The 25,581-nt window shown below is 36.8% G+C and overlaps 1 protein-coding gene across 6 annotated transcripts; it reads left to right on the top strand.

The window, feature by feature from the left end:
- On the top strand, positions 1-25,158 carry LOC133670034 (TATA-binding protein-associated factor BTAF1). Of its 6 annotated transcripts, XR_009833995.1 has the most exons (30): positions 1-98; positions 304-392; positions 498-592; positions 4,286-4,503; positions 4,631-4,685; positions 6,731-6,812; positions 7,186-7,520; positions 8,761-8,860; positions 8,948-9,611; positions 9,790-9,922; positions 10,040-10,108; positions 11,624-11,835; positions 13,870-14,098; positions 14,389-14,562; positions 15,146-15,571; positions 15,646-16,089; positions 16,349-16,468; positions 16,640-17,107; positions 17,584-18,122; positions 18,630-19,122; positions 19,198-19,266; positions 20,338-20,442; positions 20,568-20,795; positions 20,895-21,158; positions 21,256-21,305; positions 22,176-22,285; positions 23,344-23,426; positions 23,951-24,163; positions 24,345-24,790; positions 24,874-25,158. XR_009833995.1 is itself a non-coding variant. In XM_062090434.1 (28 exons), the coding sequence occupies exons 1-28, from the start codon at positions 341-343 to the stop codon at positions 24,513-24,515; spliced, it is 6,201 nt and encodes a 2,066-aa protein (XP_061946418.1). In that variant the 5' UTR covers positions 7-340; the 3' UTR covers positions 24,516-24,841. The 6 variants fall into 6 exon arrangements, 1 of the variants encoding a protein (XP_061946418.1); XR_009833994.1 differs by having other exon boundaries at positions 7-392; positions 24,880-25,158; XR_009833993.1 differs by having other exon boundaries at positions 7-392.
- Positions 25,159-25,581: the final 423 nt, after the last annotated feature.

Below are 25,581 nucleotides of genomic sequence, written 5' to 3'. Positions count from 1 at the left end.
CAAACAGATAGCACGAGAGAAAAGGGTAAAAAGTAGCTTCGTTATCCCGTTTTGTTACAACCGTCACACGCTGCCGTTTTGCTTCTCCTTTTCGTCTGGTAACCCTAATCTCCCCCCCCTTCTATAACACACATGCATTTATCCGTGCATCATCCATCCTTTGGATTCTCCGTTCTCATTTTAATAAAAGCATTTTTCGCATAAAGAAACGCATTTTTTTCTTGAATGTTTTTTCTTGGGATCAATTGGTAGCAGGAGTGAGTGAGTGAGTGAATTTTGGATAATAACGATGCGGTTTTGTAGTTGAATTGGAAGTGGTAGAGGTTCTTGAGTTTATGTTATGGCTCAGCAACAATCTTCACGTCTCAATCGGCTACTCACTTTATTAGACAGTAAGTTTTTGTTTTCTAATTGTCATTTTTGGATCTGATTTGATTTTGTTCAAGTTTTCATGTTTAATTACATAAAAAATATATATATGTAATTTTTTTTTTAAGCTGGTTCGACACAAGCTACAAGATTGACTGCTGCGAAACAGATTGGGGATATTGCGAAATCGCATCCTCAAGACTTGCATTCTCTCCTGAAGAAGGTTTTTTTTTTTATTCTGTCTTATTGTGTGGTGGTTTTATGCACATGATTCTTTGAAGTTAACTGATTAGCTTTTGTCAGCACCATTTCAATTTCATTTGCCGAGAAGACCCTATTAAAAAAAAAAGTAGCTAGCCGTGGGTTGTGCTTGGTTTTAATGGTTGAGATGCCAGGTTTTGTTTTCCATCTTTTATGTAGATGAGTTGATTTTCAAAGGTTAAGGTTGTTTAACATGAACTTACTTGGCAAATGCTATGATTTGAGAGTGAAAGTGAAATTGTTATGTCTGCTAAGAGTTGAATGAGACATAATTATAAATGTGTAGGATGGAGCTTTTAATCTGGAATGTCCATATGAGCTCTTTATTTCCCATTATAGCATATGGTGTTCTGGCATAGGTGTCGATAGAATGTGATTCATTCAAAGGGAAATTTAGAGCTTTAGGGTTGTTTTCAGCCAGTTGTAAATGTATCCTGAAGGGATTTTTTTGACAGTTAAAGAATGGCTCAATACCATGTCCCCACGTATAAAATTTTGGTGAAAAGAAAGAGTTTCTTAAGGGATTATCTATGTGGCTTTGCAGAATTATTAAGACAGTTTATGAATTTTTGTTTTTTTTTTTCTGGGAATTGAAGTTCTAGGGCTCAAGAGTTTGTTCATTTCTGTTATTTCTATTCACTTTAGGTAGTGGATGCTTTAAAAAAAATGGAACTTTGCGTTCATTGTTCTCTTGTAGTGTCATCCCCATAAGTTTTTTCGACTTTCAAATTTGTAAAAGAACTAGCGATGTATTCAATCTCTTAAGCAGACAACAGAGGGGAACTTTTAGTTAGGCGTGCTTTTCTTGTATACATCTCATTCATTGGAGTTGCACCATTCTTTTCTGCACACCTATTGGACTGCACTATTTATAAACAATGGCTTATTTATTTAACCTTGTTATAAATGAACTCCTTACCAAGTTAAATAAATAACCCATTTCTAACTAGTTAAACTACTAGATTTCCTAGTTTTAATAAAAAGTAATAACTTTCTCTATGTTGATATCACCTTTGTTATTCTTGTTGTCTTTGGAATCTTGCTTTCTTTCACCCTTTTCTATCTTTCTGAAATTAAATATATAATTCATTTCAGTTTCAAGTAGAAATATTTATTAAAGAAAATTTCTTATACATTGTTATGATCCATTAATTCTAGACTAAAGCCTCCCAATTCTGACTACTCTTTTAAAATTATGCATTTTACCTTTTGATTTGAGTCGACTCGTACAATTTACTGAATTGTACTGAATGGAATGGAATTGTGACTGAATCATAGGATTCATGTACATCTAAGATTCATCCTGTGATTCATATCGTGAATCGAAAGAAACAACCATGCCTTAGATGTTTCTTTTAGAGCATTTGGGTTTGTGTTTAAAGCCTGGCTGGAAGTAGAGGTGGGTTGGCTATGTTTCCAGATCAAATTGGGTTAAAGTGAGGCAAGGGTGACTTGTAGTGTAGGATTTGAAGTTTTGGATGCTTTTTTCGGAAGCTTGATTCATGTTTTACAAGTTAAGCATTTTCCATTGGGTTGGACAGTGTGGGATTTGATCCTTGGAAAATGGAGAAGTGAATAGTTGGCGAGAATCTTTCAAAGAGGGTGCCTGATATTGATTACAAGGATCTTCTCGAGCACTTAATCTTCTTTAATGATAAAATTTGTTGCTGATCTTTTTATGTGGGGACTCAATAGGCCCAAAGGATGGGTATGATTCTGTGGCAGCATGTGGTATTTGTAATCTTTTGGTGTAACTAGATGGGGAGAAATGTTAGGATTTTGAAGGTTTTTTTCATGACTAGATGGCTGTTGTGGGGCGGGTCAATATTGCTCCTTCCTCATGATATAATGCTTTGGGGCTCTTAGAGGAGTTTTGTGGGCATAAATTTAGTGGGACTAGATTACTCACCTTTTGTATTGAGATTTGTTTCTTTTCTGTTTTCTTTTTGTTAGAGATGATTTGTGCTCGAATTCTTTTATGGCCGGCCATTCTGTTATTTCTATAATATATCTTCTTCTATGAAACGAAAAAAATTCTTTTGGGTTGGATTGCCATCATTAGTAAATAGGAACATTCGTGGCTGTTTTTTGTGGAGGTTATTCACCAAGGTTAGGGAAAGTTTGCCAATTTTGTATTATTTTTCTTTGGGTGGGTTTGAGGCCCTTGGTGTCATGCTGTATTTTGGTTTCTTGAAATGCCTTTTATGTTGTTGTTTCTTGAACTATATATATGTTTTCAAGGAAGAAGAGAATCACAAATGGTTTTACTAAGTTGGATTAAGAGTTAAATTGTGCTCATATGTTATCTTGAGGCATTCATAGATGGTGTATGGGATCTATTGATACTTTTTCTTAGAAAAAATGGACTTATTGTCAGTGAAAATGGGTTCTTTGTGCTCTTTTTTCTGTGCTTCATTGATGGAGAATGCTTACTATGGAAGAGGACATAAGGGGTAAAATGTCTTTTTGGAAATGATAAGGAGGTGATGTGGACCTCAATCTACTTTTGAGCTTTTTGTGAAACTTTTCGCCATGACTTTTTATTGGTACATGGGATGGGAGCTGGGGATAATAAAATGTGATTGAACTGAAAGAAAATTTAAAAATCAAGGTGAAGGTGGATTACTTGATTTTAGAGTTATCTTAATCAGTCAATGGGAGAATGTGTGCTGTTAAATCTAGTACTGACTAAATTCTCTTAGTTTCTTTGGTGATTAAAAAACGACCTAAAACATATAAAACTCCTTTACAGACCAAAAAAAGCACTTGATGCCTGGCCCATTTCATTCATTCTTTGATATAAACTACCATTGGTCCTGATCATGAGCATCTAAGGAATAGTTAAAGACCTGTGAGGGTGTTCTTTGAGATTCCATATACTTTGCGCTAGTTGAGATGAGGGTATTTGTAGATGTAAGGTTTGTATAAAAGTATGTTTTTAAGGAGGGAGAGGTGGCACCCCCTAGGATAATGTAGGGAGGGGTTTTAACTTGTGATGGTTTAGTTAAGTGTGCTATGCAAACATATGGTGCATAAGGTAAAAGAGTAATTGGACTCGATTAGTATGAGTGAAGATGATGATAGACATATCAGAATATGGTCCCAGATGGTATAGCTAAATGGCAGCCTGATTCAACATTGTTTTTTACTCTGATCTGGTCAAGGTGGTTTTTGTTTACCAGCATGTATGTGGTCTAAATTCCTATGACCAAATCTTTCTGTCCCATATGAACATCCTTTCTTAAGTATTAAAGAGGGCCTCTCTAACCAGTGAAAAGTGGCTGGTACAGTAAATGTAGAGAAAATTGTAACTAAGCTGAAGTGTACCAGACATGAGCTGTTGCCTTAATGCACATTTAATCACTTAGTTTGCAATGTTTTTTTAATTATTGAAATTGTTGCTCGCCTGTCATTTTGATGTAATTTTCAAAGATTGAATTGACCCTTTTGGCTTAATCACCTCTTGTATGGGTCAATTGGTTATGATATCGTAGTTTTGTGGTGACCTTTTTCTTGTGAACTATTACTGAATGGTTCTATTCCTTGTAATATATCAGTTTAATTATATTGGAAATGATGATGATAATATTATTTTATTTTTGCAATAATGTTATCATTGACATCAAGTCTTAATATAAGTGCCTTGTGAAAATAGGTTTCTCAGAATCTCCATAGTAAAAACTGGGATACAAGAGTTGCAGCTGCTCATGCGATTGGGGCTATTGCTCAGAATGTCAAGCACACTTCTTTGACTGAATTATTTGCTTCTGTCGAAACAAAGATGTCTGAGATTGGGGTTTCGGGTCATGTTGAAGATTTGGTGGCATGCCCTAATTTTCATTCTCAAATAATATCAAACGGTTTATTTAGAAGGTTGTTGATTGATTGATTTTGCACTCTTTTACATTTATTGTATGTGGATTTTATTTTATTTAGTGTACAAGAAAAAAAAAAGTCTTCTTGTGCATTGATATTTATTTTTTCTTCACCTATTTAACAGCTTTGATATGAACAAAGTGTTGGAGTTCGGTGCTTTGTTGGCATCTGGAGGTCAGGTAATACTATTTCTTGCACTGTCATGAAATTCCATTGCTCTTTGGATTTTTCTTGATTAGCAAAAGAAGTTTTATAAGAATAATGAATGAGTAGACTGTTTGGCATCATGTACATTAGATAAAAGATTCCATTGTATATCAGAAATATAAAGGAAATCTATTCTCTGTCAAGTGTTTTTGTCTTTTCTTCTTTGCATGTCATCCTAAAAAGAAGTACTGGAAGTGGAATACAACCCCGTATCTTTTGATACCCCCCCCTCCCTCCAAAGAACCTTGCCCCTGAATGCTTTCACAGTTCATATTCTATGGAGCTTGGAATGCCCCAAGTGACAACCATGGCTCCATAATCCAACTCCTTTGGTGCTTGAGCCTGAAAACAGTGTAATAACAGGTGATTCACTGGTTTAGCAGCTTTGTGAAAAGATAGCACCAATTTGCCAATAACTCTCTTGGAATGACTACATTTGATTCAATTTCAACTATTTAATCTTTTCTTTTGATTATACGTAATATTTAGGAAAAGAAGGAAGGGATTACATTCTGGCTTTCTACCTAGTTAGGAATCTGGTTATTATACAAAGTTTGTTATTTGATTGACTGTAACATTAAAACAACTTAAACCATTGAACGGGGTACATTCCTAACTGTTGAACCAAGGGAATGGGATTCCAGCCACCTTTTCTTTTTGGAGAGTGCTGGAATGCTGATAAAGATGTAAGAGGTTAGAGAAGTTGAAGTGAAGAAACAACAAAGAACTCAATTTCTTCAGTGTTTATGACGTGTTTAACTGTCATCAAATCTATCATAATGCATCTGTATAAAGGAGAGGCTCTCTACATGGATTGGTCATCCATCATTATTCTTTCCAGATGGGATGGTTAGCATTCTGAACCCATACTCTTAATGTCATAACCTGATTAGATAGGTTTACAGATTGAATTCCCCCCTTCAAGGTATTTCTTTAACTGAGTGGGGTGCCATAAGAGAGGAATTGGCAGTGCAAATTGAGCATGTCATTTGAGTTTGGAAAACTTGGCTCTACGGAATGACGTGTAGAGTGGTGCTTGGGTATATCCCACAGAAGCAGTGTTTTCAGTAGGACTCAACTCATTTTAGGTGGATACAAATGCTTAGTGGATGGGTATTCAGTTACTTTTTTTTGCCCTGACTGCTTAGGTACTGTTAACTTGCCATGTGACATTTTGGTGGATGGAAAAAAAATCAAGGAAGACTACTTTTTCTGTGGGGATGACTTAAGAGTTTGCAGGGCCAATTTCCTATTAGATTGCATTATGGAACAAAATTGATGAATACTTTTGAGGAGTTGTGCCATTGACTATATTAGATAATTCATCTATGAAGTTAAATCAACATAAGGCATTTTGTGAAGGAAACTTGCTACCAGTCCTGCGTAAATATTATTTTAGCTGAAGTTGGCTGATTTAGTACCAGTGTATTGATATATAGAATACTTTTCAGGAAAAAAAAGAGAGAAAGAAAGAAAAAGAAGAAATGAAGAAAAAGAAAAAGAAAAAGAAAAAGAAAAAGAAAAAGAAAAAATGATTTGGTTTGAGGGAGCAAGAGGAATCTTTAGGCTTTCCTTGTTATCAATTTCATCAGTACTTGAAGAATTATTTTAGTAATGAACATTGCTGGTATCCACACCTTGCATATGCATCAGCATTACTAGGACAATAGTAATCTCTGATGGTGCTGATCAGGGGACTTGTTCATATGCTGTGAAAATTTATAAAAAAACTTGAAATTTCATCATTTATCATTCAAACTTGCACCTCTGAGTTGTAATAACTTTTCATCTTCACAAACCTGTTGGGGTATTCATTGGGAATTTGCACCCATCCCCCTTCCTTGTACAGGTCCCTTTATTAGATATTTGGGGTGGTTCACTTTCTTTTGGATGGGCAAGGAATTTGCATGACACAAAACTGCTTGGTGCTAGCTTGGCTAGGTCCACTTCCTTTCAAATGTCCATGTTCTGATATGTATCCATCTATGTCAAGATCTGATATCACTTTTGATCCCAGGAATATGACATTGCAAATGACAATTCTAAGAATCCACGGGAGCGATTGGCTCGCCAGAAACAAAACCTGCGACGTCGTTTGGGTTAGTAATTGATGCCATTATTACCTTTCTTTCCTTTGCGACAAAATAGTGTTTTCTTTGCCTAGTAATGGTGCTTTCATCTGGTTTGGAGAAGAGTGTCCTCAGTGAATATACTAACCCCTCCAGCTGTTCTGTGCAATTGTTGTTCTGGCTTTTCATCTTTTGGAGAAGGGAAAATGCATATTCTCCAATGTTTTGTCCACCCCAACCCACCCACACACAAAAAAAAAAAAACAAAGAAAAAGAAAAGCACTAATGTTCAATATGCTATCTCCTTCTCGCTGGCTTGTCTCCTGAATGTCTGTTTGATGTAATGGACTGCCGACATATTGTCTGAAGTGTTTTCGCTCAGATACCTTGAAATTTTGTGCAGGTTTAGATGTTTGTGAGCAGTTTATGGATGTCAACGATGTGATTAAAGATGAAGACCTTGTTGTCCACAGACCAGAGTCTCAAAGAAACGGTTTAGATCATAGATTTTACAAACACCCGTCTGTGCATAACATCCAGCAACTTGTTGCAAGTATGGTTCCAAGTGTAATTTCCAAAAGACCAAGTGCAAGGGAGCTGAATCTCCTAAAGCGAAAAGCAAAAATAAATTCCAAAGACCAAGTGAAAAGTTGGTCAGAGGATGGGGATACAGAGGTTGCTTGTCCTCAGAGTACAACTCCAAAGGGCTCAAATACAGACACCTTTAGCTTTAAAAAGGTACCACAATATATCTCTTACTGCCCCTTGTCACTGCTTATGCACAGCTGTTCTTGAATATACAGACATTGAGAAGTAAATGATGTGCTCCATTATGCATGTTTCCTTCATGCATTTGATCGCTCATCTTTCTTGAGGGAGCATTTTATTTTCTTTCATTATCTTACTTGTGCAGATTTAAAGTCTTTAATGCTGATCGGTTTATCTTAGGGTCATACTGTTTAGTTTTTCAAATAGGAAGATGTTTTTGAGAGACAGACATCAATCTAAGGTGCATGTGTGCCCACTTATTGCAGACTTTTGCCAAGTCCAAGGGCATGAGCAAGATATCTTTTAAGCTGGCAAACCTAAAACCACATGTACTAGAATAAACTGTTAAGTAGTGTTTTTTCCCTGCCTGTTTTGATGTTTTGTGTCTAGAGCCTACTGGCTGCTACTCATACGTATTTGGAGCTATTTTGTTTTAGTACATCGTATCAGTGGGCAAATGTCTAATTTTCCATGTGGTATTCATTTCTCTTTCACTGAATGGAATTTCTTATCTGTTAAAGAAGGGTAAAACTGGAGAGACTGAAAGGGTCTTAGATGACCAAACTTTAAAAACAGTATCAGAGTACAATGGATAAGGGTATGCACCAGAAATCTTTGGGCTTATAAATTGTAATTCTCCATACTGATTACAATGATTCATCTTTTGACTTTACCAAGAGTCCTATTTTTGTTCTTTTATTTTAACTACAATTGAAAGAAATAGCTAATTTTCGGTTGCAAAAGCCATTTATAAGATCTATATATTTCATTCTGTCCTTCATCTAGTTTATGTGAGAGACGAGAGCATCAAGCAACAGGAATTGGAAACATTTGTAAGAGACAAAGATCAATTCTTATACTGAATAACTTCTCTATCATTGTGAATCCTAAGTTTTAAGGAAGACATTTTTGGAGACTACCCTAATATGCTTTGGTCAATGGAATCAATTCAATGCTTGTTCTATAAAAGAATAATTCAATATTGGAAGGTAACAGAATTGTGGTGTTATTCTGGAAAGTGGATCTACAAAATGGGACGTGCCAAATGGTTTGATTAACTGACAAAATACCATTGGTGAAACATCCATCATAGTTTACTTATATTATCATTGTTTGCTGTTGTAAAGTCATATTTCTTATACCTCCTTTGCTTTTACCTGTTCTACCTGATCAGTGTCGAGCTGCAATTTGATGCTTTCTTTCTATGCAGGCAGATGCTGATGAAGAAGACAACTTGGAGCATGATGGAGATGGGAGGTGGCCTTTCCATGGTTTTGTTGAACAACTTATTGTTGATATGTTTGACCCTGGTGAGTTTTTTGTTTTTATTTTGCTAGATTAGGATTGTACTGTGGTTCCATTGTCTAACAGTAGTTTGTGTGAGAATTCTTTGGCAGTTTGGGAGGTTCGCCATGGCAGTGTCATGGCTTTGAGAGAAATCGTAACTCATCATGGTGGTTCTGCTGGATTGGTTGTGCCTGACTTGAGCTTGGATGGTGCTTTTGATGAACTCAGAGAGAGAGAATATTCAAATGCCATTAAAAGAGAGAGAGAAATTGATTTGAATTTACAAGTTTTAACAGATGAGTTTGAGCCAAATCCAAAAAGACATAAATCTGAAGATGTGTCATCCCAGACAATGGATATGATGGTCTCTACTAGCAATCTCGGTAGTAGTGACATTTGTGTAAAACTTGAGCATAGTGGATGGAATTTGCCTGTTGGGCAGGTTAATAGCCAAGTTGATATCGGTAGTTGTGTTAAGATGGAGCCCGAATCTTACCCTAATGTTGCATCTTATTCTGCTGAAAGAGCTGTTGGCATGGTAGAGTCAAAGGGTAATGTTGCATCTTATTCTGCTGAAAGAGCTGTTGGCATGGTAGAGTCAAAGGGTTACCCTGAACATCAGGGTTCTTTTATGAAGTCAAATTTGCAGAACAGTTCTCCTGAAAATTGCGAGCTGATGAATTTGGTTAAATTGGCCAGACATTCTTCTATAAAAAATAATGAATTTCTTCAAGATTGTGCAATTCGTTTCTTATGCATATTATCACTAGATCGGTAAGTGTGCAGATTCTTTTAGATTGCCTATAAATTGTTGCTTCTTAAGTTTCAATCTTTCACCCATTATTTGGCTGGGAACTATATATATTGATTTTAAGATTATTGCATGGGCTATACGTTCCATCCTCGGATTAGTATGTATGTGATGCTTTTGAATTTTCTTTCTTTTGTGCAGTTTTGGAGACTATGTATCTGACCAGGTGGTTGCTCCAGTACGTGAAACTTGTGCCCAAGCATTAGGTGCTGCATTTAAGTATATGCATCACTCTTTAGTTTATGAAACATTGAATATTCTGCTTCAAATGCAGGTAGATATCATATAACAACATGCTTTTTAGTCTCTATTATGTTGGAGATGCTGGGTATGATGCATACCTGGTGCTTTTTCGGTGATTTTTATTTTTCTGTCATTCCTCCTTATTCAGCGTAGGCCAGAATGGGAAATTCGTCATGGAAGCCTTTTGGGCATCAAGTATTTGGTTGCTGTTCGACAGGTGAATTTTCTCTCTCTTTGGTTTATTGAGTGCTTATTCTAGACCTGATGAAATTTATTTCAAACTGTTTATTTATTTTTCTTTTATCAGAAAATTGAATGAAACATGTGTAGAAAAGTGCTTTGCGTTAGGGAGTCATCCTCCAAAAGGACAGAGATGTAGGAAAAAAAAGGAAAACTTGGAAAGATCCAGAATGTATGATAAGGTAGGGGATCCCTCCATTCCCCTTGAATGTGAGATAGAGAGACCCATTTATAACCCCCTGAAGTGTTCATTGCACATGTCATGCAAAAGGGGGCAAAAAAAAAAAAAAAACAGCACGGACTGTAGCTAGAAGTGAGAGACTCAACCCAGTGTCTTGAACTTTTCAAAATTTTCGACGTAGAGAATTTTGAACAAGAACTGATCACTGGGTGGATTTTAATAGGCCCAATCAAGGCTTCAACAACCTTGTCTGTACTGTGACATTCAGGTTTTAGCTGGCCTGACTGGAGTATCTTGTTTCTGAAACTGGAACTTGGGTCGTGCCTGACCCTTTTTAAACCACTTGATCTTCCCTTTTTCCTGTGTATCTACAATTTTTCCTTATTCCCATATTCGATGCATATTTCTTTGGGAAAGTGGAAACTAAATTTGAAGTCCAAATGCCCCTTTTTGGTTCCACGGCTGGGATAGATAATGTATTACATCCTTTACCTATTTTGTGGCATGATGGGGCAAGTCACTTGGATTAGTGGCAGTTTCAGATTCTGTTTCTTTATTCCTTGAATAACAAAATGTTCATCATTTGTAATGCACATGCTTTCTTTAATGTTCTCAGCTTCCAAACCAACTAATTATATGTACTACACATAGATTTCCTGCCTTTATTTTCTATGCAGGTTCTACTGTACTTATCTTTTCTTTTCATCTACTCTGGAAAATGCCATGGTGAATTGATCTTGTTCTCTTTTTGAGGGTTTCATGGACATTTAGCTTGTTTTCTTGATTTCTGCAAGCTCTAATTAATATTTCTTAGACAGATGAGATAGAAAGCTAGAAAAAAACACATGCCAATAGAGTTAGGAAAATGGGAAAGATATTTCTAGTGGCCCAAAATTTATTGTGTTTGCCTTGTAAAGAATATGCCAAGCAGACTGTTGCTCATGGGTCTAGGTAGCTTTGGTAGTAATTCTCTTTGCCTAGATCCTGAGGGTTTGCTTTTGGGTCTTGTTCACACCAATGGTGTGGGGGCTTAAAGGGAGAGAGATATCTAGCACTGGATTGGAAAAACATGCCCCAAAAAAATCGAGGCAAGGTACTGATGTTTTAAGGAGGGAACTAACACCCAGCAAGTGGAGAGAAGACAGAAGAGAAACAACCAATGCTTAAGATTTTGAGCTTCAAGCATTGGCCTCTTCATGCATCCACTTCATTAATTTACAGACACATTAAAGTTGTAATTATTTTTTCTTTTCTTTTCTGTGTCATTTGTATTTTTCTTCATCATGCATCTCTGCTCTTTGTTTACACTAGGAGATGCTGCCTGATTTGCTTGGCTGCATTCTACCTGCTTGTAAAGCTGGACTGGAGGACCCTGATGATGATGTCAGGGCAGTTGCTGCAGATGCTCTAATACCTACTTCTGCTGCAATTGTTTCCATGAAGGGTCGGACATTGCATTCCATTGTTATGCTACTTTGGGATATCTTGCTTGATTTGGATGATCTAAGTCCTTCCACTAGCAGGTACATCTACACACTGGGTGACTTGGTATTTGCTTTTATTTTTTGGGTGACAAGCAATATTACTAGTAAAAATAAGCTTTATATACTCTTATTTGTGTGCTTGGAAAGTATGATGTAATATATACAATGTGCCCATGGCATAAGCCATCTTGGTGCCATCACCGCCACTATGTTTTTGTTTTTTTCCATGTTTCCATTCTTCATCTTGGTTCTTGATATCTGATGCCTGTATTGCATGTTCACTTCTTATGATTTTCTTTTTCTGGATACAAGAAAACTGAGGACTTTTCAGTCCCCTCTGATGAAAGGTAAAGGAGACCTTAAACTGTCCTAGAAGTACTACACTAGTAGACTATAAAGATGCAAATGAAAAAGATCTATGATACTGGAACCGCTGCATGGGTGAAAATTGATTCTTGAAATTCTATAATTTTTTCTGCCCAAAATTTCATAAAACTATGAAATTCCTTCTTTTAAACTCCTTCACACAAATCCATAACAACTCCACTATACTGGGTTTACTGAATCCTCACAACAAATCACGAAACATCTATTCCATATCTCAAACCACTAGGCAATGCTAGTTTACAAGTCTTTATTACAAAAAGATCAGCCAGCAAAATTGTTTATTTTTTCCCAACAGTGATAAAATGCCACATCTGGCATCAAGCATCAATTACACCAGAAGTGAATAAGCATGAAAGGAGGATGGGCAATGCAGGACCACAAGATATTTTTTTGGACTGTGCTTTAGAAAGAAGTTTTATTTTGATATTGTAGTTTCCTTGTGTTTTCCTATTTCATTTTTTTGGGTGCCTATGTTTTCTGTCAGAGAAATGGTTCTCTTGTTGGTTGTTCTACACCATGGGCATCCTCCAAAAGATGAAGATATCCTGAAGCTAATAAAACTCACAATAGGGCTTTCTAGTCTCTTTGGATGTCTGCTACATACACTCAAAGGCCCCTTGAGCTGAAGAACCTATAAAGTAAAAATCCTACTCTTATCCCTCAAAGCGTTGCTTCCATTGATGTGGTGATTACATATTCTAGAATCCAAAAAAAAAGCTCGCAGTCTTTGGCCTTCCCCAAAGCCTTCCCAAAGCATTTAAGAAATGTTATCAATTGAACCTGGAACCATTCATGTATCCCACAAATGCTAGATTCTAGATTAACTATGTTAACTTCTAGAAGGAAAACAAGAAGGTAAAATCCATCTCCCTCCTGTCATAAAACACAAAATTTGGATGATGCTTAACATAAAAATCCATTTTGTATGTTCCTATGCTACAAATCTCTAACCCACCGGATTTACACTGAAACATTGATTATCACTTTTTCTCCCCATAGAAGATTGTGCAAAGTTAAGATTGCTGATATGGTGCCTAACTTTGCACCATTTCTTATGTAGAATGATTTTCTTTGAAGTGACCTTTCCTTTAAGATTTTATTGGCCTCAACTTCTTCCCACCTAGTCTTTATTCTATAAATCAACTAATAGAACTTGCACTAGGTTTGTATCTCCTAATATTGTGCACTCCTCAAAATCAACATTCTATTATGTGATCCATTGTTAACCTTGAAACAGGAGCACTTTAAAACATTTGTACTCCTGACCTTTGAAAGCACAGGGGATCGGGTTTTAAGAGGAAAATTTCCATGTCAATTCATTGTTGCTGGCATTGGGAACATTTACTGGCGGCATATACAATATGGCTATTTTCTTTCAGCTTTATTTATTGTTCTTACCACTGGGCTTTATTTACGAATGTTTTTTCTTGGAATCGGTGCTAGCATTCTTCCCTTTCCTGGAACAAAGTCATATATCCTTCCTTCCATCTGCAGAGGATTATAATCTTTGGTTAATGTTTGGAACTATAACTTGTCAAAAATGACAGGGTTTCAATCCATTGGACTTTGGTGATATCTTGATACTTGGACTATCTTTCAAGTGTGACTATTCACATGTTATGGTAGTCTGAATCAATTAAATATTATAAAAGAGTTTATGTTTGAACATCAGTTATTTTGTTGCAGTGTGATGAACCTGCTGGCAGAAATATATTCCCAGGAAGAGATGATTCCCAAGAAAACATCAAAAGATAAACAAGAGTTGGATTTAAATGAAGTGGTACATGTTGATGATGTTGGAGAAGGAAGAGACTTACAAGAAAATCCATACATGTTATCAACATTGGCACCACGATTATGGCCATTCATGAGGCATAGTATCACATCAGTCCGACATTCAGCGATTCGAACTTTGGTAAGTCTTTTAAATTTCTTTTTATTCAAGTGTCCTTTTCAGTATCTCAATTTTTTAAAATTACCGAGTCAAATCATCATGGCAATGACACTTGTTTCATTCCCTCACAAGTATTTGTTCACCGAAACTAGAATTCTTGCATATCTATTTCATCTGACCTCTTCATGAACAAATGTTCTCATTCCTTTCATATATGTTTCCTTTAATGTCATTAAGCATATGCTAGCATGGGGGTTCTATATGCTGAGGATTCTATTCTATCATGTTTCATTTAAGAATCTGATTTTCAGGAGCGATTGCTTGAAGCTGGTTATAAGAGGAACATTTCTGAGCCATCCAGTACATCATTTTGGCCCTCTTTTATCTTGGGAGATACCCTGCGTATTGTTTTTCAGAATCTGCTGTTGGAATCAAATGATGAAATTTTGCGTTGTTCAGAGAGGGTTTGGAGGCTCCTTGTCCAGGTTTCCTATATAACTTGGATGCATGAAATGATGTGCATCAGATATGTTGAATTTTTCATTTCATTGTTGGATTCATTATGTTTTTTCATACACTGTTTGCATTTTGTTTTTTTGTCACTTCAACAAAGTATGCAATTCCATAAACTTCTTGTGCATTGGAAGCAGCACTATAGCATTTTCATTTTCGAGGCATAAATTTATCCGGTTCAAAGAGTAGGACACTATACATGTATTCATATGCTTCAGAGGATACTCACAAAACTAGAGGCATGGCAGTAATAATCTCAATAGTGAGTTGAATTGCAAATTCTTGTTCCTGTAAAAACTATATTTGGTCAGACTAGTTCTTACAATTGTAACTTGATACTTTGGAATTTAAAATTTTGACAAGCACTATTTTTGTAGAGGCAACTTTTCTAGTTGCCGACTAAAATTACATTTTATTTTTCTATTTGCTAACTCGAGTGTTTCTGGAAATTTTTCTCTAATGTTTATAATTTTCAGCTAGTTCCTTTGCTTCTCACTTTTTCTACAAGTACTTGCTAATTTTACTTTCTTTTTCAAATTTCTTCGCTGACATTAGTGCCCAGCAGAGGACTTGGAAGCTGCTGCAAGTTCATACATGGCTTCTTGGATAGAACTTACAACTACTCCATATGGCTCACCATTAGATTCTACAAAGATGTTTTGGCCTGTGGCTCCACCTCGAAAGTCTCATTTTAAAGCAGCTGCTAAAATGAGAGCTGTAAGGCTTGAAAATGAGTCTTGCAGCAGCATTGGCTTAGATTTTGAGAAAGAAACTATCCCTCAGCAAAGAAATGGGGATGCTTCTGCTAGCACAGTCAAGATAATTGTAGGTGCTGATGCTGAAATCTCAGTAACCTATACTCGAGTGATTACAGCTTCAGCTTTGGGAATGTTCGCTTCTAAGTTGCGTGGGGATTCTATGCAACACGTAATAGATCCATTGTGGAATGCTCTCACCTCTTTATCAGGGGTTCAGCGGCAGGTAGCAGTCATATTTAAAGTTAAATTACCATTCTCTCTCCCTCTCTCTTCTTAATAGTTGTTGGACTTCATCAGGTAGCATCAATGGTTCTTATATCGTTGTTCAAAGAGATTAAAAGGAAGGAATCCTCTGAAATCCATGGGGTTATGCCTGCTTTTCCCAATCATGTTGAGAAGTTGCTGTTCGATATGTTATCTTGTTCTGACCCTGCACTTCCAACAAAAGATTCAGTTCTTCCATATTCTGAGCTCTCAAGGACTTATACAAAGATGCGCAATGAGGCCAGCCAGCTATTACATGTCACCGAGTCATCTGGCATGTTCAAGAATTCATTGTCAACTATTAAAATAGACGTGGAAAAATTGAGTCCTGATGAGGCAATCAATTTTGCATCAAAATTACCATTATCATGCAATGATAGTGCTGGTGATGAATCTACTGGACACAACATTGTTGATGATATTGATTCATCAAAACAGCGACTTCTGACAACTTCGGGCTATTTAAAATGTGTTCAGGTATGTTCCAGGTGTGATATTGTGTTTGTCTAATGCTTTTCTATTGAGCATTTGTATCCTTTTAAGTTGGAGAACTCGATATCACCTGATTTATCATTTACACATCTATCTAGATCTAAAATTTGGCTGATATTTAGATGTCTACAGCTACCCTGTCTGGATCGCTTGCTGAGTTCTGACTTGATTTTTAAGTATTCCATTCTCCATTTTCTCTCATTTGATAAAATTGTTCTTTATTGTTACAATTTGTGTTCTCCAGAGTAATTTGCATGTTACTGTCTCCGCATTAGTTGCTGCTGCAGTTGTCTGGATGTCAGAGCTTCCTGCACGGCTGAATCCGATCATTTTGCCCCTGATGGCCTCAATCAAAAGAGAGCAGGTCTTTTTCCTCCCTACTGTTGTTGTTGTTGTTGTTGATGTTGTCTTGAACCGGATTCAGTTTTGATCACCAAGTACAATTGTTTGTTGCTGCTGCCATAAACCGGAATCAGTTTTGATCACTAAGTACAATTGTTTCTGGATTCTGATATATATTGCATGCCATTTTCAGGAGGAGATATTGCAACAAAAGGCTGCTGAAGCTCTTGCAGAGCTAATTTCACGTTGTATTGCACGTAAGCCTGGTCCAAATGATAAGCTGATTAAGAATATTTGTAGTTTGACGTGCATGGATCCTTGTGAGACACCCCAGGCTGGAATCATTGGGTCCACAGAGGTTGTTGATGATCAAGATCTCCTCTCCTTTGGGATTAGTACAGGGAAACAAAAGTCCAAGGTTCATATGCTAGCTGGTGGTGAAGACCGCTCAAGAGTTGAGGGCTTTATTAGCAGACGAGGTTCTGAACATGCATTGAAACATTTATGTGAGAAGTTTGGGGCTTATTTATTTGATAAGCTACCAAAACTATGGGATTGCCTTGTCGAAGTTCTCAAGCCTGGAAGTCCTGCAGATGAACAACAATTTGAAAAAACTATCGCATCCATTAAGGATCCTCAAATCCTTATAAATAATATCCAGGTGGTTACCATCCTGATTTATCATCTAGACTTTTTTGTTTTTGGAAATCAACCTAAAATCAGTCCTCTACTCTGTTACAATGGGGCAAAATCTGAGTTACCCGCACTGACAGAACATGACTGAAGTATGGATGCTAAATTCAAGTCCAACTCACTACTGAAATTTGGACATGTTAATTATCCGCCTGTTTCAGGAACTCTAATATTAAATCAAAAGAAGAATGAGAAGGCTATGCTCCTTTATCTGCCTTTTTTCTTTACATAGATAGAAGAACACATTACTGTTACAAATGATGAGCGAGTGCACTTTAGGAAGCTTTTGAGTGCTTGAGAGGTCAAGAGGAAAAGTGAAGTTGCTCCATTACTGGACAGGACACTTGATGAGTTGATTGATAAAAAAGCTAGATATTTTTTCCTATTCCTTTTGAAGGGAGTGTTTTGTTAGCTTATTATTTTCTCTGAATTTATGAATTGCAGGTGGTGCGATCTATTGCTCCATTACTGGATGAGGCATTGAAACCTAAATTGCTCACACTTCTCCCTTGCATTTTCAAATGTGTGCGCCATTCTCATGTTGCAGTTAGATTAGCTGCCTCAAGGTGTATTACCTCAATGGCCAAATCTATGACAACAAATGTCATGGCAGCTGTAATTGAGGATGCCATTCCTATGCTAGGGGATGTAACGTCTGTCCATGCCAGACAAGGTGCTGGCATGCTTATTAGTTCACTTGTTCAGGGACTGGGAGTGGAGCTGGTCCCCTATGCTAGGCTACTGGTTGTTCCTCTTCTACGTTGCATGAGTGATTGTGATCATTCTGTCAGACAGAGTGTGACACGTAGTTTTGCTGCTCTTGTTCCTCTCCTTCCTTTAGCTCGAGGCCTAGCCCCTCCTAGTGGACTAAATGAAGGGTTGGCAAGAAATGCAGAGGATGCACAATTTTTGGAGCAACTACTTGACAATTCCCATATTGATGATTACAAGCTCTGCACTGAATTAAAAGTGACATTGAGGAGGTATATATTCTGTTCATATCTTGTGAAGTTTAGCAGCAGAATTGATTGCGCTCTTTGTATGTTTTTAGTTCTCCCTTACTCATATTTTGTAACTCATGATCTTCATGTTTATGTTTTTAGGTCTCCCTGCTGGTATATACTCCATGCTAATAGAAGCTAAAAAAGAAAAATACCTAATTTTGCCTTCATGTGAACAATAAATCAACAACACTAAACCCAGTAACTCATCTGTTTTTCACTTTTAAAATAGAAGTAGCATCTTAAATAACTCTAAGCAATAAAATGACCAACTAACCTATCAAAGACATAAAAGTTAAAACAGGATCATTTGTGTTTGACCAGCATCTCCTCTTGATTTGCAAGGATCCCATGACTCTTGCTTTGAATTTTCTCAAAGGATGTGCCTTTCATCTGCCATGGGTTTCTATCTTCTATCCCATCTTTTAATTCTACTGGTGCTCTTTTCATGCGCCCAAGCTATCATAATAATATGCTTGGTGCTTCCAGGTATCAACAAGAAGGTATAAATTGGCTGGCCTTCTTAAAACGATTCAAGCTTCATGGAATTCTATGTGATGATATGGGGCTTGGTAAGACCCTGCAAGCATCAGCAATTGTGGCATCTGATGTAGCAGAGTTTCGTGCTTTGAATAACTGTGAGGATGTTCAACCATCTTTAATTGTTTGCCCATCGACACTTGTGGGACACTGGGCCTTTGAGATAGAGAAGTACATTGATGCTTCTTTAATTAGTACTCTACAATATAGTGGTTCTGCTCAAGAGCGCATCTGTCTTCGAGAACAATTTCTTAAGCACAATGTCATCATAACATCATATGATGTGGTTCGCAAAGATATTGATTACCTTGGACAGGCCCTGTGGAATTACTGTATTTTAGATGAAGGACATATAATCAAGAATGCGAAATCCAAAATTACAGCGGCCGTGAAGCAGTTGAAAGCCCAGCATCGCCTAATACTTAGTGGAACACCAATTCAGGTCAAACACTAGTGCAAAAACACACTGAACATAACGTTTTTCTTTTTCTGACAAATGACTTGCTTTCTCTCACAGAACAACATCATGGATTTATGGTCCCTGTTTGACTTTTTAATGCCAGGGTTCCTTGGAACTGACAGACAAGTAAGTGTCCTAGGTCTTGGTTCTTAGGAAGCTGTTTATTTTATGAACCGTTTCTGAATGCTGAGTTCTCTTTATGCTGTTTCGTGGACTTGTTGTATGTGAATATTAGAAGAGAAAACCTGAAGATGAAAGCATTGAAGCATGTTAATTGTTTGTTTTTAAGTAGCATTAATGGATTTAATTATGTTCTGTGTGGTTCCTTTATTTGATGGTTCTAGCTACCATAAATTACTGTATTGGATTGCACCTGCTTTTCATGATAATGTCATGTAGTTACCTATCTTTTCACCTGCTTTTCATGATAATGTCATGTAGTTACCTATCTTTTCTCCCTTTCCCTAAAATATGTTTTTTTGTGTGCGTGCAGCATTCTAACTTCATTGAGAACCTTCAGCCATGCTATAGCACTTGATTCTTGTGCAGAACTTGTGTATTATTAATTTTTCCATTGGCCCAACTTGCTGGAAATTACAATTCTGTTATGAAAACAATAGCTGGTTATTGTAAATTAGCACTTTTTGTACAGCTAATGACAGATAACAGCAACCCAATTTTTGAATTGTTTTTTGAGTACATTTATTTTTATGAGATATTATCTCACATGTTTAGGAGTTTGGGATCTCCTACACACACACACACAAACATAATCACAGTATCTACTAGCACTCTGTAACATTTGTTCCAAATTTTTTCCACTTGATTGTCTTTTGATTATGGTGGTGATTGTTAATGTTTGTTTTGTTATTTTCATTTCAAGCATTTTTATCTTTTAGACATTTTTTTTTTGTTTTACCAAAATCTTCATATTGAGATCTATTTTATCATGTGTTCATAAAATAAAATATCATGCTAATTACATATAAGATAGCTAAAATTGGTTAAATAAAAAAAGATGCAACCTTTATACCTTGGTTCCTAGTTCCTAGTTCCTGTTCCTGGTAGGCTAATCAAACTACTAAAATCTTTGGCTTGGTTCTATAAAACTCTTATGTTACCAAGTGCTTCAATTCCATTCTTATGTTGTGTGATCCATTCTCCTGTATGATTATTGATTTGATGAAATTTTGGCAGTTTCAAGCCACTTATGGGAAACCTTTGCTGGCTGCTAGAGATCCTAAATGCTCTGCCAAGGATGCTGAAGCTGGGGTACTTGCTATGGAAGCATTGCACAAGCAGGTGCTGTCGTTTTCCCTTTTGTTCTCACTTTTCCCTTTTCCCTTACTTGGAGGGAGTAGGGGAATGTACCTTGTTGGGGTGTTGCAGATCTTATAGGTTGTCTTTTGATGTTGTTTATACAACAGGTCATGCCTTTTCTCTTACGAAGAACAAAAGATGAAGTATTATCTGACCTGCCAGAGAAAATTATTCAAGACAGATATTGTGACCTGAGCCCTGTCCAGTTAAAACTTTACGAACAGTTCTCCGGTTCCCTTGTTAGACAGGAGATTTCAAGCATGGTAAAGCTGGATGATTCAGCACAACCAGAAGGAAATAGTGCTTCACCAAAAGCTTCCACACACGTTTTTCAGGTGATGTGTTTTTTTGTTGGCAGTGTGTTGTTCCCCCTCAGTTGTGCGATGTAATAGTTTTGAACAAACTAAGTTGTGCCACTTTTTTTAATCTTTCAGGCACTTCAATACTTGTTAAAACTTTGTAGTCATCCATTGCTTGTTGCTGGTGAAAAAATGCCCGAATCACTTGTCTGCCAGTTACATGAACTCTTACCTCCAAATTGTGACATACTTTCGGAACTTCATAAGCTTCACCACTCTCCAAAACTAGTTGCTCTCCAGGAGATTCTGGAAGAGTGTGGAATAGGTGTGGATGCTTCAAGTTCTGATAATGCTGTGAGTGTTGGGCAGCACCGAGTTTTGATATTTGCGCAGCACAAAGTAATTGACTTTCTTCTACTAAATTTACTTCTTTACAATGTTCATCTTGCATTCTCTTCTATGATCCTTCTTTGCTTAATAATCAAATTTCATGTAGGCCCTTCTTGACATTATTGAAAGGGACTTGTTTCATTCCCAAATGAAGAAGTAAGTTCCCTGTTTCCTGTTTTTAAACTAACCTTTTGTGCTTTGTATTTATATGAATGCCTTAATTCTGTGTTTAATTCTATTGTACGGGTCCATTCTTGGAATTTCTTTTCATTAACCTTCTATACCTTCAAATTCGCTATATATATCTCGTTTTGTTTGTAGTTACTTCTGTCTTATCTTCACATGGTTTCATTTTACTCATTCAGTCCTTTCTTTATCCATTTCATTGCTTGCATGCAGAAAGGTTCCTGCTAGAGGTAATTGCTTAGTCAGAGTATTAAAGGCATCATAATATGAATTATCCTCCTGAACTGAGAAAAGGAATTGTCACAGCAAGAATAAAAAAATATATTTATCATTGAATTGCCAGTGGGATGTAATTTCTCTAAATCAAAACACATAATTGAATTGCTTCAATAAGGATTGCAGCATTGAAGCGAGGCATCACATGCATGAGCAACACACTTATGATGTATGTGTACTAAAGAAATTTGTCATTATTGGTAAAATGACATTAACCCTATAACCCATCCAATCCTGCCTTCCAGTGTTTTGTTATGATACTTGGTTACACCCAAAATTCTTTTAATGGGATGATTTTTAGAATTCTAGTTTGTCAATGATAGAATGCAAATATCACAGGTAAATGGATAGTGGATATTGTTTCCATAGTCAATCGACTTTCCATTCCACCTATGTCTTGCTGCTGAGAAGCAGATGCTCTGGTCATCATTTATTAGATGCTCTGGTCATCATTTAGTAGAGTTCTTCGTAGGGAAAATATATCTTACTGCAACCTTTTGCTTTTCTTCATTGTACAGCGATAAAATTTAAAATATCTGATATTTGCACTTTGTTTTGGAGCAGTGTCACATACTTGCGGCTGGATGGATCTGTTGAGCCAGAAAAAAGATTTGATATTGTAAAAGCTTTTAATTCAGATCCTACTATTGATGCCTTGTTGCTTACGACTCATGGTAAGTCACTCTTTCTCCCAAGGTTTTTAAAATCGCTTTTCCAATTAAAATCGATGAAGGGTCCAAAAGGTCAGATCATGAAATCAAATTGTAAGATTTTACATATTTTACATAATGACTGTTCAATAAACACTCTAAATGCTAGGAATCAACTTTGTGAAACTTATAAAATGAAAAAACACGTGTCTTGAACAAAATAAAAATTAGGATTTGTGTTTTTTAACCAATTTTCAAATTATTTTGATAAAAGATAGCATATATTTGAAAACTTTAGAAAATTTTATTATTGTAATAACAAATTAAAAGTATATTTAGAAAAAAAGAAAAGAAACCATAACGGAGACATGATAGCCCAATACTTTATATCGAGCATGTGTCAATTGAAGCAGAGAAAGCCTCAGCTCATGGGCATCTCTTAAATTTTACTGTATCAATTAAAAAAAAACAGGAATGAATCACATCATCTACCGCTCATTCTCATATCCTCGCCTGTTTATCAAACAAACAGATAAGAACACTTTCAATTATCCCAGTCCCAAAAAAAAAATTACTTTTCTATCACAGGTTTGACTGACAAACATCTCAAGCAGAGGGCTAATTTTTCTTTAAGTGGGACAAGGAGCATGATCTCGAGGGATACTATTGCGAGCTCAATCTTTCTGTTCTTTTCTTCATTCTGTCATCTATTCATCTCTCTTTATGTTCGTCTTCTATGGCTTTTGGGAAGTTTGGAATGCATTTAGAGCTGCACTCAAGCTCTTGCTGAGTGAATGATAGACTAATTTTGGGAGGTGTTAAATCATGAATAACAGTTAAAACTAAGCCCAAAAGGCTGCAAACTGGGATTGTTAAAATCATGAGTTCTAGATTTCACCAAGTCAAAAAGTGATTTTATCATGATCTTAGCACAGTGCAATTTTTGAAGCGATTTGAATCGGCTAACTTATATTGCATCATGAAATCGTGTGATTTTATGGCTTAGATTGCGATTTTGATAACCTTGCTTCTCCAGTTGTTTAAGTTACTAAAGTTTATTTATCGTATGGCTCTCTTGGCAGTTGGCGGGCTTGGTTTGAATCTTACATCTGCTGACACCCTTGTCTTTATGGAGCATGATTGGAATCCAATGCGAGATCTTCAGGTAAGAAAACTCTCTGTCTGAGATGTTTTCCCATCATCATTTTGTCCAAATGATATTTGTAATCTTTGCACCATGTGTTGCCTGTCATGTAACTTGTTAGGAACTTTACCAATTCACTGCCCAAAGGTTATTCTACTAGTTGAAAGCCAGGCAACCTTCAACACCTTACAAAATTTCAGTGGCCCTGTTGGATGTTACGTACACTTCTGAATTTATGAATATATCATTATAAGTGCGTTCATCTAAGTGACTTACCAGCACATTGCCAAACTGACCTTGCTTTGTAAGCATTGCTCTTCTTTCAGAAGCTGGGGCATTGCAGGTGATTTGTACCCAAATTATAATAAGCAATTTCGATGATGAAATCAAATGCGGTCTTTTGTTAGTATATGGACCCCCATGATTTCCTGTATAACTTTGTATTTTGGATATGCTTGAATTTCTGTCAAAGAGGTGTAGCTCTCCGCCTCTCTTTGATTTTAAATGGCTTATCTAGTTAATTATGTCATATGATGTACTTGCAGGCAATGGACAGGGCACACAGATTGGGGCAAAAGAAAGTTGTGAATGTCCATCGCCTGATCATGCGTGGCACTCTGGAAGAGAAAGTTATGAGTCTCCAAAAGTTCAAAGTGTCGGTTGCCAATGCTGTTATTAATGCAGAGAATGCCAGTCTGAAAACGATGAACACAGATCAATTGCTCGATTTGTTTGCGTCAGCTGAAACTAGAGCAAAGGTATTGCTAAGAAAAGTTGTAACCAATATGTTCTGAGAAAATGCATTGCATCTTTCTTTTTACTTACTGACATTTTTGTTTCTTTGATGTTATTTTTTTATCTTAAGGCCAGCCTAAATTTGACCAACCTTTTTTTCCCCAATCTCCTTTTGGTGACATTTCGTTGTGGTTTAATTTCCAGGGAGCTACTGCATCAAAGCGCACAGACGGCAGCTTTGATGGAGATCCAAAATTAATGGGCACTGGGAAGGGGTTAAAAGCCATCCTTGGTGGACTGGAGGAGCTCTGGGATCAATCACAGTACACTGAAGAGTACAATCTGTCCCAGTTCTTGGCCAAGCTTAACAGCTGAACCCTGGCTTCTCATCCCATGTACAAAGTGTATATTTGTGGTTGAGTTAGGAAAAAGAAAATTTTGGCGTTTTAACCGAGCATATTTCCCCCATTCTTTCTTTCCCCATAGTTTTTTTTTTTTTTTTTTTGGTTCTCCTGATCGATGTGGGAGGCTGGGGAAGAAGGTTTTAGTGGTTGGTATGAGAGCCTGAACGCAGAGATGAAGGGTATCGAGAAAAATCTCAACCCAAAATGTGCATCAGATGGGATAGAGATTTGTACAGTTCAAACAATGTATATACATTTGGCCTTATCTTTAATTTTAGCTCATCATTTCTACAGAAAGCACGAGGTTGACGTGTCTTTTTATTTCAAAGCTGCAGGTGAACTTACCTCAAAGGGTCTTCTTCCTCATCACTGGAACGATGCTCCGCCCTCTGGATAAGCTCTGGTACTTTCTTTTTTTGGGTCCTCCCTTTCATAGCAACCTTGGCCCCCCTTAAACCGCCGCCTCCTAAATCCATTAATAAGGTTGTCGGAGCGTGGCATTTCTATGCATCTGCCAGCGTCATATTTCCATAGCATCTCTATACATCTGCCAGCATCATCTTTTACTGAATACAAAGCTTATGTTCTAACGAAGCTTGCCAGTTTTTCCTGCACATGAGTGGATACAAATCAATCTTGTCTGAATGGCCTGACAAAGCGACTCCAAACCCGTCTCCAACCCTCACGATCATTATCCTGTCTCTCTTTATCACCAGCGAACCTCCCTGTGAAATAGCTCGACTGATATTAAACTTGCTTCTGAAATAGCTCTAAAATAATATTTTTTTGATTTATTACAAATTATTTTTAATATAAGTATATTAAAACGATAAAAAAATAATTTAAAGTAAAAGATAATTTATTTCAAAAAATACTTTTGTACTTGGGCTGATATCACATCAAAGACTGGCCACGCATGCCTGGCCTCACGTGATAGGCTACTTCAGAACGAATCAGGTCAAGGAATAGAACGGATTGGTTAAGAATTGAACGGATCGGCAGGACGAGTAAGATGACTTCACTGGCTTTGAAGGAAG

This window comes from Populus nigra, chromosome 12 (assembly GCF_951802175.1).
Source record: "Populus nigra chromosome 12, ddPopNigr1.1, whole genome shotgun sequence".
NCBI classification, from domain to species: Eukaryota; Viridiplantae; Streptophyta; class Magnoliopsida; order Malpighiales; family Salicaceae; genus Populus; species Populus nigra.
The sequence above is the reverse complement of the archived record's forward strand: the minus strand, read 5'-3'. Positions and strand labels throughout refer to the sequence as shown.

What these genes read in the sequence shown, in the direction of transcription:
- LOC133670034 (XM_062090434.1), top strand. Translation starts at nt 341, where the DNA reads ATGGCTCAGCAACAATCTTCACGTCTCAATCGGCTACTCACTTTATTA. An exon ending in ACACCTTTAGCTTTAAAAAG is followed by an intron (nt 7,521 to 8,760) that starts GTACCACAATAT and finishes CTTTCTATGCAG; the next exon opens with GCAGATGCTGATGAAGAAGA. An exon ending in TCCTTGGAACTGACAGACAA is followed by an intron (nt 19,267 to 20,337) that starts GTAAGTGTCCTA and finishes AAATTTTGGCAG; the next exon opens with TTTCAAGCCACTTATGGGAA.